At 34.2% G+C, this 12,822-nt stretch overlaps 1 protein-coding gene across 2 annotated transcripts in view; it reads right to left on the reverse strand.

The window, feature by feature from the left end:
• Positions 1 to 288: 288 nt before the first annotated feature.
• Positions 289 to 12,822, reverse strand: part of tmprss13a (transmembrane serine protease 13a) — a 28,428-nt gene continuing 15,894 nt past the window's right edge. For both annotated transcript variants that reach the window (XM_067365621.1, XM_067365620.1), the window contains exons 5-13: positions 12,578 to 12,701; positions 12,038 to 12,133; positions 10,498 to 10,541; positions 10,207 to 10,369; positions 7,778 to 7,947; positions 7,498 to 7,596; positions 3,132 to 3,274; positions 1,763 to 1,918; positions 289 to 1,643 (exon numbers count right to left, since the gene is read on the reverse strand). In XM_067365621.1, the coding sequence (XP_067221722.1) occupies positions 1,629 to 1,643; positions 1,763 to 1,918; positions 3,132 to 3,274; positions 7,498 to 7,596; positions 7,778 to 7,947; positions 10,207 to 10,369; positions 10,498 to 10,541; positions 12,038 to 12,133; positions 12,578 to 12,701 (1,010 nt within the window). In that variant the 3' untranslated portion in view covers positions 289 to 1,628. The remainder of the gene's footprint in view (positions 1,644 to 1,762; positions 1,919 to 3,131; positions 3,275 to 7,497; positions 7,597 to 7,777; positions 7,948 to 10,206; positions 10,370 to 10,497; positions 10,542 to 12,037; positions 12,134 to 12,577; positions 12,702 to 12,822) is intronic.

Here is a 12,822-nt window from a genome sequence, read left to right on the forward strand (position 1 = left end):
TCTTTCTTCGTTTCAGCATGTTAGATTCAAGATTTCTCAACAATGTCTCAGACTGTGCTTACATTGGGATGGATACCAAAGACAATCAAAAGTCAGACATTTCAATACACTCTTAAAAATCAAGCTTGATTATTTAAACCATGAAGAACATTTACCATTCATAAATGTTCTTTTAAGAACAGTGAATGGTTCTGTGGAACCCAAAATGGTTCTTCTACGGCATTGCTATGAAAACTCCATTTTGGAATCATTATTTTTAACAGTGTATGAACGCAAACATTATCATTAAATTCTTTCAAGACCAAAACATCTTAGTTTTGCTATCCACATTCATTTTTTGTAAATACTGTATACAGTATATTAACAATTGTTTTTTTAAGGTGTTTTAGGAGAAACATCAGGAAGAAAATTGATTCTGCAGTAACATTGTCCTCTCAAAGTGGATTTATTTTTGAAAGTTAGACACATCTTGGCTACAAAAAAAGGTATTGAAAAAAGGTATTTCAAGGGTTCATTAAATCCATTCATAATGTACACACATTCACTTGTAATCTTATGCTTAATGTGCTGAAAACCATGGTAAGGTTTCCTGTCTCGAATTATGAATCTAGACAAGACTTTTCTTGAATTATGAATCACTTAAATGTTATAGTTTCAATTCAAAACAGCTAAATTTGACAAAAAAAGTTTAGTTTAATTGCTACACTTGATGTTACTCTGTAAGTCATTTAGCATATCCTAAAATGGTTGGCAAATGTTAAAGGGATAGTTCACCCAAAAATGAAAATTCTGTCATTATTTACCCAAGTTGTTCCAAAAGCCTATGAATTTCTTTCTTCTGTTAAACACACAAGAAATGTTGGTAAACAAACAGTTGACAGCAGACTTCCATATATTTTATTTTTCCTACTATGGAAGTCAATGGCCAACTGTTTGATTCCCAACATTCTTTTTGCGTTCAACAGAAGAAAGAAACTCATACAGGTTTGGAACAACATGAGGGTGAGTAAATGATGACATCCATAAACTATCCTTAAATGTTGATCTGCTTAGACCTCACAGCACTCTTTTAACTGTGTCACGCTTGAAGAATAAAGCTCTAACTGTATATGCTTTTGGCATGATTTATAAAGAAACAATATGAATCATAGAGAAAAAGGATGTACCCTTCACACAGGCTAAAACAATCTCATTTTATCTTAGATCATAGACTGATTTTCAAACAAAATTAACACCCTTTTGGTTAATAAATATATATTTGCAGAACACTCCCAATATTTCTGTAGAATCAGTGCAAGGATACAGAGTTAAAGAGGCAACAAAGGCTCAGATTCAGCAGTGTGCTGTGAACTTACAGTGTAAATGCAAAGAAAAGAATGAGGAAAGCATGGCAACAAGCACTGCATGGGTCTCAACACCTGCAGCTCTGCTTTCCCAGGTTGAGTTGTATTATTAGTTTCTTGTAGGGGAACATGGAATCAATAGTGTTTTTCTTTGTTCAATTGAGGCTACAATATTGCAACATTGTCCCATGTCAAAGTGCATTACTCTGTCCTTCATCTTTTGGCCTGTGTCCATTGTCGTTGTTCAAATTCTCAGGAATGGACACACCATATAGAAGAAAGGCATCAGGGCTTCTCTTGCTAGTATTTAAGATGACACAATATATAGACATGTTAGGAGAAAGCACTGAGTATATGGTACCTATAGGCCTTAAAGGAACAATATTATGAACTACATGGACTCATGTTGTCCAGCTTACCTGCATCTTGCTGTAGATCCAGGGCAGAAGGCTGGTCACTCTGCTATATACTCCTGGTTTTTGTCTCTGTCCACAACCTGCTCCCCAACTTGTAATTCCAGCTAGATACCAGCGTTCATTATCGTCCTTGCACTCCAGTGGACCTCCACTGTCCCCCTGAGACCAACGACAAGGACAGAGATGAAGAGAACGCAACTTCAGATCATTGTGAACAAACAACAGTAACACTTCACTTAAAAGATTTACATATAATGCATTATAAAAATATGTTTAATGCTTTAATTATGCACCTTATAGTGCATTGTATGGTTTTGTGAATAATTGTAACTACAGTTATAATACATTATAATACTGATCTATTCATTAAACACACTTTTAGAAAGTATAATGCATTAAAACACATTAAAATCAACCAATTTCAGATAACAAATAAATAAATATATATATATTTTTTTTTTAGAAAACATAAATTTAATAGAGACATCGGTAGCAGTATTGGTATTGGCGATAATGGCCTTCATTCATAGTAATTAGAAAAACAATGCCATTAAGTAAATATATTAACCCTATGGAGTCTGAGGCTGATTTGGGGCTTGGAGAAGTTTTGACATGCCCTGACATTTGTGCTTTTTTTTGACGGAGTATTTTAAGTCTGTTTTTCTGCAATGTGAAAAAAAACCTGCAAAACGCGCCGGCGCGTTTTCAGACCTCAGAGTGTTAAAATATGTAATAAAAATGCGTTTTGTTTTTTTTTCTCAATGTTAGGTCCAATTAATGGCAATTACTTACAGAAAAAACTTGATTAATTTGGAAAAAAATAATCGATTGACAGCACTAATCTAAATTAATCTTTTTTTCTTTTTTTTTTACAAATAAATTATTTCATAAATAGTCGCACCACATGACATTTTGAAACATTCTTATAAAAAGGTCAAATTATCTGATGTTTTAAAAAACTTTATTGACATTGACAGTCAGCAGGGATCCTTCTGATGATAAAATTCCCATTTTATGTTTTTTTTTTCTTTCTTATGTATTTTAGTTGCACCACATGATTTTTTTGGTTGCTCCACATATTCTAAGAAATAAGATAAAATAAGAAAAGATTGCATTTAGTTTGTCAAAGACCTATATTATAATTTTTATATAAAGTAGTTCCTAAAGCAAATGCCATCATGTTTGCATAAATGTTTGGTTGAATAAAACATATTTACACCACTGTGAATAGCAACATACAGCATTTTCCTAAACACCAGAATAAATCAATGTCATGAGACAAAGAAACACAGGGCGAGACTTGGCCAGTGAATAATATAGTTGCCTGAGATTACTCGGTGGTCTAGCATTATAGACACAATGGTAGATTTACCTGACAGGAGTCCCGGCCTCCATTCATATCGCCGGCACACATCATATTCTTTGTGATGGCCCCACGGTACACCTGACTGCTGTTACACACTCGTGCGTCAATGACATTCACTGCCACATCCATGAGGATTGTAGAGCCATGGTCTGTGGAATAAAGGAAACACTCACAGTCAAAGGTCCACGTCGGCTAAAAAGATTAAAAGAAGACAACACACACTGTGACGTGCTGTGTGCTGCGACGTGGACAAATGGCAAAGCTCAAATCGGAATATCGTAAATAGTTTGGATAGGTTACATTTCACCTAATACATAAATAAATAAATAAAATAAATATTATTTATGATTATTATTTTAAAAAGTATTAATCTTTTCATAATTATTATTTAGTAATTCTCTTTATTCTCAATGATGATTGTTGTAATTTAAATTAAAATATTTAAGTTTTATAACAAAATCAGCATTAATTGAAGGCAACACAATAAACACAAAATCATGTTGTATACATACAGAACTTTACAACTTAAATAATACATCATATTTTTTTGTGTTGAGACTTTTTTGTTTAATTTATTTAATGCAAAATGCAATGTCTTATTTAACTCTCTCTCTCTCTTTTGACCAGATTTGTGAGATTCATCCACTAAATGCTGAATGTTTACCTCCTCTATAACATTGTCCTTTTTTGTAAATAATTAATAATTAGAGATGCACTGATACTAAATTTCTCCACCAATACTGATAGCCAATTATTCAGAGTGACATCTGACAATACCAATAACGATAATTTCATCAACTTGTTTCAGAGTAACTGGTATCAGTTAGAAACAAATCAATATCAACATTAAATTAATATTTCTTAACTTTTCGAATGGTATTAATTCATATAATTACTATTAATATTGAACATCAAACTGGTTTCTTAGCATTTTCTTTACACAAAGCCCAAATGTTGTGCATTTTCCTGTCCTCTTTTGATTGACAGGATATATCAGTCCTGACTATTGGCTATTTTTAAACTATCGGCTGATGCCGATTATTGGCTGATATATTGGCTATTAATAATACATGTTGTTACTCTTTGTCCCATCCCTAGTAAAAAAACAAAACAAAAAAAAAAAACAAACTATACCAAAATCTATTTAAAATACAGGTATTTCATACTAAGTATACTTCAAATCCATTACCACAGACATTTCACTTAAGACTTACTGATATAAATATTACAATTAAAATTTATTTGGAGTACTTTATTTCACAATGCACATTTCTTAATAATAAGCCTAAAATGTGTTTTAATATCAGGATATTATGATCACTGTATAATATCAGTCTTTAAATGCAAGATATTTAAAGTGTACCTAAAGTATACTTGCAATAGTTGAACGTTAGCACAATCAAAAATACCTAAAGTATTAGTTCACTTTGAAATGAAAATTAGCCCAAGCTTTACTCATCCTCAAGCCATCCTAGGTGTATATGACTTTCTTCTTTCTTACGAACACAATCGTAGAAATATTAATAAATATCCTGAGGCATCCAAGCTTTATCATGGCAGTGTGCATTACCAAACGAGTATGAGCTGAAGAAAGTGTCTCCATCCACATCTATCCATCATAAACATATTCCACACGGCTCTGGAGAGTTAATAAAGGCCTTTTGAAGTGAAGCAATGCATTTATGTAAAAAAATATATCCATATTTAACAAGTTATGATGTAAAATATCTAGCTTCCCTCAGCATTCTTCAAAATGCTTATGCTGTACGTCCTACGCCTTCCCTATTCAACTTATGGAATTGACTAGGGTTGTAACGGTATGATATTTCCACGGTATGATAACCGTCTGAGTAAATATCACGGTTTCACAGTATCACAGTATACGGTATTAAACAAACTATTTTTATTTATATATCATCAATTAAAATGAACAATAAGTTAATTAAAATGTTTGTTTTCTCTATTCAGATTTCAATAAACAAAAAATAAATAAATAAATGATTATGGATTAGAACATGAACAACTTATATTAATAATTAAAATTAAGAAATTCTGCCTTGACTAATTCTTCTGGCTTTTATTTTTTAATACAAATATTATCAAAACGATGAAAATTAAATTAACTTTTTTTATTATTATTTTGAGAAGTACATTCGATTTAACAATCATAATAAATTTCAGTCAATTTCTTCGAGTTAAAAAGCGGTCTTTTATTTTGACAGGATGTAGTGAAGAGTTTTGAGTTTCAGTGTATTTGACCAGGGGCGTAGGAACCACTTTGACATTGGGGGGGACATTTTGGCCATTATGAATCAACGTCCATCTCGCCACCATAATAGTAACATACAGTATGGTGACGTCACGTGGTACGACATATATGAAATAACAGCAAAATAAATAAACAAAATCATCTGTTTATCATCTGTTCATCTGTTTAATTTATCTATTTATTATTACACAAATATTGAATTTGGGAAACATAAAAGTGTACAAGCCCCCCTGCAATTGCGGGCAGAAAGGAAAGGGGCACTTTACAAGGCAAATATTTGATTTGTAACCCCAAAAAAATACAAAAACACAACAGTCACATACGGCTTTGGATATAGGCACTTGGAACTAGAACTATCATTATTATCTATATCAATAACATTTTACTTTTCTATTAAAAAGTTTATAATGTCATGCCTCGTATCCATAATTCAGTTTTAAAAAGCTTGTTAATTTAAACCGCTTGACTGAGACTAATTTACCTCATACAAAGTCGAGTCGTTCAAAGCTGGTGCGCACCAATAACGTATTTGAATGTTCGTAGTGTAATGTTGACTTCTCTCTACCAATCAGATGCTCCGAGTCCGACTATAGGCGAAAAGTGAAGAATATGAAGCTGGTGATTGGCGAATGGTGATTATTCAAACATGAATGAAATCACTCTGGGTTTGACTGACAAAACCGAATATCTTCTTCGTCGCGTATTCAAAATAAAAGTTCAAAATGTACAGTTTTTGTTCCTGCGGTGTATAGGCTAATTTTTGGGTGGGACACATGCAGCATTTTCCAATATTGAGGGGGACACGTCCCCCCCGTCCCCCCCGGTTCCTACGCCAGTGTATTTGACAATGGTTTTTCTCAAATAAAATGATGAAATGCTCATTAAGCGCTATCTCAGAGCAACCTTGGATATGTTTGTGTTCATGTCCTCTGATAACGAGACGGCAAACACTGAAAAAACAATAAGAGCGTCGCACATACTTGAGTATGTAGTACAGGAAACGGCGCAGCTCATTCACACAGACTGGCACGCAAAACAAACAGATTTATACAGCCGTCTTTTTGCGCCTTAATATTCACAGACCCCGCCTAGACCATGTCACGATTTTATTTATTGTACAGCTCTGCTTTTGTTTTATTCATCAGTCCAACAAATTGCGCGTTTTTACCTGACATCGCTGCGTTATACTGTACATTTCATTTTCATGACTGGATTCCGGGATTCCCTCTCCATCACGCACATCATACGACCTAAGTTATAAACGGAACATACCTGCATCTACACGGATGGTGTTCTCGAATATAGGTGAACAGTTTCCTCCTTTTGCAGGTAGGCCTACTTTGCGCCCACATTGTTTTTGGATATCTACACTCGAGGACAGCCCCGCGTTTGTTTTTCTATATCTAAAGTATTCCCATAATGCAAATTGTAACTTATTTTTCAACGGGGCATAGAGATTAGAGATAGCAACTTCTGTCTCTGACATTGTCTGCTGTATGTGTGGAGCAAGTTTAGAGTGTAGTGAAGTAGAAAGTTGTTGTCTATGCGCAAGTGAAATTCTGCGTCTTATTTATTTTTTTACAACACCATAAATAAGCAAATGTACACGATATGATAATCGTACGTGTTCATACCTTGATATATCGTCATACCGGTATATCGCTACAACCCTAGAATTGACGCAATGCCAGTTCAGTTTTTTCTGTAATTTGAATACGGAAGGTGGTCTGGTGGAAGCTAGATATTTTACTTCATAACTTGTTAAATATGGATTTTTTTTTTTTTTTTTTATGGCTAAACTTTTGTTAATTATCATTTGAAAGTGAACTAATCCTTTATTAAGTATATCTTTAGTTGGAAGTCAGCACTATTTCTGGATAACTAAAGTACATTTAGTACAAAATTAGCTGTTCCAATTTAGCAGACTTTAAGTATACCAGTTAAGTATACCAACATACAGTTGCAGGGTATTTGTATTAAGCACATAAATGTGTAAATGTATTTGTAGTATACTAAGCACAAAATAAATGTATTTCAAAAGCAAATACTAATATTTCTTTCCTTCTACCATTTTCGTTCATTCTCATTTTTCTCTCTCTGTACCTGCTCCCTGTTGTGTTGTGCCAAAGCCAGATGTCCGGCACACTAATCCATCAGGAAAAGTCTGGTCAAATGTAGGAAGGCAAACTGGCTGTATAGTATCTGTATGTGAAAGAGAATGTCAAGCTATTGTAGAATATTCACAATACAAAGCATGAGTCATAGAGACTATATTTATGGTTCTTTAAGGTTCTTTAACTAAATGGTTTCACTGTATGTAGAAAAAGCAGTGCAAACATTTTAATGTTTGTGTTAACTACTCCATTATGTGAATCCAACTCACTGGAGAAAGTCACAGGAGTGGCGAGTTTCAGTAAGGCGACGTCAAAATCATTGCTGACACTGCTGTACTTCTCATTCACCATGATCTTCTTCACATAGTAGGGGATCTTAAGGGTATTCTGGGAAATAGTTCCAAAATAAACACGCCAATTTCCAGAATTCGCCATTGAGCTGTGATCAAGACAAAATGAATATCACGTTCACACGTTTCATCAATGTTGTAATCACATAAATCGATTAAAAGAATGTCTGAACACTCGTTAAAACTCAAAGCAGCTATAAATAATAATCATTTGCTTGTTAGTTCCTGTAGCTTAACTGGTAGAAAATTAGCATTAGCAACATTGCAATTAGCTTTGAAACGTTTTTTGAATCAGTGGTTCGAAACTTGTATCAAACTCGCATGATTTCAGCCAGTGAGGCTTTGTTATGTCATACTGTTCTTTCCCTTGGAGGGTTTGTCACTAGATGGTATTGATTTGGTGAACCATGATTGAGTGACTAAAGGCCATCCATTCACACCATGCATGATAATTATAATGATAACAATAAAGGTGTAATAAATATATCTAAATATCGATAACGGCACAGAGAAACAATATCGTTGGAATCACTTTCAGAATTATTTTTTTCCAGCTGATGAATGATAAAAACAATGACAGCTATTCGGGAAGCAGCAGATGACAAAACTGCAGCACGTGTTTAGAATAAGCAGAATAATATCGTCCACCATTATACCACTTTATAGACAGATTTATAAACACTTTATAGACATATTTTGTGTTTGCAAACTGCAATGACGTTTTTTGTTGGCGGAGCCTACCTGGTGGCAGAAAATGACAGTTCTAATGTAGCAGTCTATGGAAGCCACGGAATAAAATAATAAAAAAGGTTAATTTTGATTTTATATCTCACAATTGACTTTTTTTTCTTGTAAATCTGAGTTTATATTTCACATCTCTTAGAAGGAAAAACAGAATTGTGAGATATACTCGTTATTCTGTCTTTTTTTCTCAGAATTTTGACAAACTCACAATTACGAGTTATAAAGTCCGAACTGGAGATATAAACAAGAAAATGCAAGAAAAAAGTCAGAATTGGAGATAAAAATGTTATAGGCTATGTTTAAAAGTTATCTAAGTAAAATGTTATAGATTTATTATTTCATGCTGTAACTGCTATGTATGTATGTCCCCTATGAACTGCATATGTGAATTTTATATAGACTCACTGTTTAAATCAAATTCATGGTTTAATAGTAGCCTAATCATTGCAGGTTTCATCAGTCCAGTCTATGACTTGCAACATAAATGTCTGCATTTAGCTTCAAAGGGCATCTTCAACGACGGTATTCTACAACCTATAAAAGTGATGTCTTAGAGAGGCAGAGTCTCTCAGAAGTAAAGATGGGCAGAGGCTCTCCAATCAGTGAAAGAGTGTGTAAAAAGATTGTGGAATACTTGTTACTCAATGTCAAATTGCAAAGGCTTTGCAAATCTCATTGTCTACAGTGCATAACATCATCAAAAGATTCAGAGAAACTGGAGAAATCTCTGTGCGTAAGGGACAAGTCCGAAGACCTTTATTGGATGCTTGTGGTTTTCGGGCCCTCAGATGACACTGCATCGCTCACTGGCATGATTGTTTCAATGACATTACTAAATGAGCCCAGGAATACTTCCAGAAACCACTGTCGGTAAACACGATCCGCCGTGCCATCTGCAGATGCCAACTAGAGCTCTATCATGCAAAAAGGAAGCCATATGTAAACATGGTCCAAAGTGAAAAAGTGTTCTATAGTCAGACGAGTCCAAATTTGACATTCTTGTTGGAAATCACGGGCGCCGTGTCCTGGTGTAGGAGATGCTTAACCATGGTAAACATGCCCCCCTCCCAACTATTTTGAGACCTGTAGCAGGCATCAAATTTGCATTTTGTGCATAAAATTGTAAAATTTCAAGTTAAAACATTTGTTATTTTATCTATGTTCTATTTTGAATAAAATATTGGCTCATGTGATTTGAAAGTCTTTTAGTTTTCATTTTATTCCAATTTAAAAAACGTCCCACATTTCTGGAATTCGGGTTGTATAAAAATGTTTTGTTTTTTTTAAATTCCGATTCTGACATCCAAAGGCACAACAAAACATTTTTTTTTCCTATTCTGTGGATTTTGCCCATTTTTCTCAACTTGTTACCGCTATTGCACAGCTGAAAGTGACGCAACTGTGACGTCTGCTCCAAATCGGTCTATAGTTATCGTTCTTGGTGTGAATGGCCTTTTAACTGATCTAGGGTCAGTTTTATAATGTAGGTTCATTTTTAATTTATTTAATAAATGTAAATCTTGTGTGTGTATTATACAGAAAAGGAGAATAATATTTAATTGCCTCTAACTTTCTAGTTTGCCAATCCCTGCCTAATAACCAACCTTTGGAAGCAATGGGCAGCTGACACAACAAAGTCCGGAGAGATGAGTGATCCACCACAAACATGGCCTCCATTGAAATGCAGGCTAACCTGCCAAGGCCACTGGCCAAGCTGAGAGGCGGTGCCCCCTATGATCCTGGAGGCGCTTTGCTGCTTGCCACAGTCTGAAAGAAAAACAAAAACAAAAAAACAATTAATTCCACAGTTCAGTGTGAGAAGAATGATCAATTTACTCATTATCCAAACAATGTCACTTATTAACAAATGGAGTGAACAATAATTGAAGGTTTACCTGTGCATTGAAGTGAGACTGTTTTCTCGTTCAAGCAGCCAGTGCTAAACAAATAAAAATGGTGAAAGACAGACATTACTATATGTACTATCGAGGGAATTATTACCCTGACAACACAAAAGGTCCTATCCCAGCTAACAGGGAATATTCTCAGATCTTTTGAGAACATTCTGGAAAGGTTCTCGCAAATTTATGAACAAACATTATTCCAGTAATGTTAATTTATAGTTTTATATGACGTCACATCCTTATAGGAACGCCCACTTGGAGGGTGAAAAAAGGCTTTCCTTCATTGCCCGACAGTTATTTTTTACCAGGTTTGTGATAAGTACTAATATTGTAAGACAGTGATATTAAAGTGATATTAAAAAATGAAAATTATGTCAATAATTACTCACCCTCATGTCATTCTACACCCGTAAGACCTTCGATCAACACAAATTAAGATATTTTTGATGAAATCCGTTGGCTCAGTGAGGCCTTCATTGCCAGCAAGATAATTAACACTTTCAGATGCCCAGAAAGCGACTAAAGAGGAAAGACATATTTAAAACAGTTCATGTGACTACAGTGATTCAACCTTAATGTTATGAAACGGCAAAAATACTTTTTGTGCACCGAAAAAACGACTTTATTAAACAATATCTAGTGATGGGCGATTTCAAAACACTGCTTCATGAAGCTTCGAAGCTTTACGCATCTTTTGCTTCAAATCAGTGGTTCAGAGCACGTATCAAACTCGTGAAATTTCGAAACACTTATGATGTAACAAAGCCTCGTTTACTGAAATCACTTGATTTTTATTCTAAATATCATAATTTGTGTTCCGAAAATGGACGAAGGTCTTATGGGAGTGGAACGACAAGAGGGTGAGTAATTAATGACAGAATTTTCATTTTTGGGTGAACTAACCCTTTAAAAGACCAAATTCAATGTACACCTTATTGATTATACATACCATGTACAAGCAAGCAGATGAACCCAGAATATAAACGCAACACCCAGTTTCTTAAGCATTTATTTCAGAGAAAACCAAGAACACGTTTAACTGTTTAACGTGTTGTGTTCATGCGTTGAACACATGAATGCGTTCTGGGCTCATCTGCTTGCCTGAATAAAGTATTCATCATCAGTTATCTGTATACTGAATTTGATCTCTCAAGAAGTGATCTAAATACTATGTGCCAGATGCGTGACTGAAAAATATTCTGGACTTTTGTTCAGTTATTTAGTCTTTAATAAAGTTCTCAAAACTGTAGCACAAAAACATTATGTATGCATCGTTCATGGAACTTTTTTAGCATTTTAGTTATGTTCAACTAACATTTTTAAATGTTACTACTCGTTTCAGAAAGTTTCGAGAACATTAAGAAGTAATGTTCCCATGTTTGAAGAATTTTACAACGTTCTCTTAAACATTCCTATAACCAATAATTAAAAAAAAAAGGATGTTTTGAACATTAGAAAAATGTTTTTAGAACATATTTTTGTTAGCTGGGATGCTGTTCTACAATCTGCTTTTGATTTGATCTGGTCTTACCTGACATTGACCAGACCCTGTATAAGTTTGTCTGATCTAGGTTCTACAGTAAGGGCTATGGACGTCTTGCTATCCACTGAACTTGATGCATAAGACCTAAGGGAAAGAAACACACAACATCAGCTATATTAATATAGTCCTTGTTGGAACAAGATTCATATTTGGTTGTATCTGGACCATTGAGTTTAGATGCATTAATGGTACATATACCACTTAAGATTTTACTTAAGGTGAAAGTTTACCCAAAAATTAAAAATAGGTCATAATTTATTCACCCATTATGTTGTTCCAAACCTGTATGACTTTCTTTTATCATGGAACACAAAATACAATATTTTGATAAATGTACAAGTCATATGGACTATTTTATGTTGCTTTTGGTGCTCTATGAAGTTTGATGGACCCTAGTCACTGCTGACCAAGAGCTGCATGAACATTCTTCAAAATATTTCATATTGTGTTCTACTAAAGAAAGAAAGTCACATGGGTTTGGACCGACATGCTTAATTTTAGTCTTGTTAGTGATGGATGAATGTTTACCCTCTAAAGCCCAGTTGTTCACAGATCTGGTCAGCATAACTCTTATCCATGCCCTGATAACACACAGGAAGGAATGGACCATCCCGAGTTCTGACCTGCAACACTCCACCTTCACCAAATCTCACTGAGAACATTGAAAAGGAATGTTAAACAAAGACATTAACAGTAAACGTATAAGAAATTCATTAAAACAACTTTAATATACTTATTGCAAGATATTAAGACTTGTTAAGACTAATATATAT

This window comes from Chanodichthys erythropterus, chromosome 17, assembly GCF_024489055.1.
Source record: "Chanodichthys erythropterus isolate Z2021 chromosome 17, ASM2448905v1, whole genome shotgun sequence".
NCBI lineage: Eukaryota > Metazoa > Chordata > Actinopteri > Cypriniformes > Xenocyprididae > Chanodichthys > Chanodichthys erythropterus.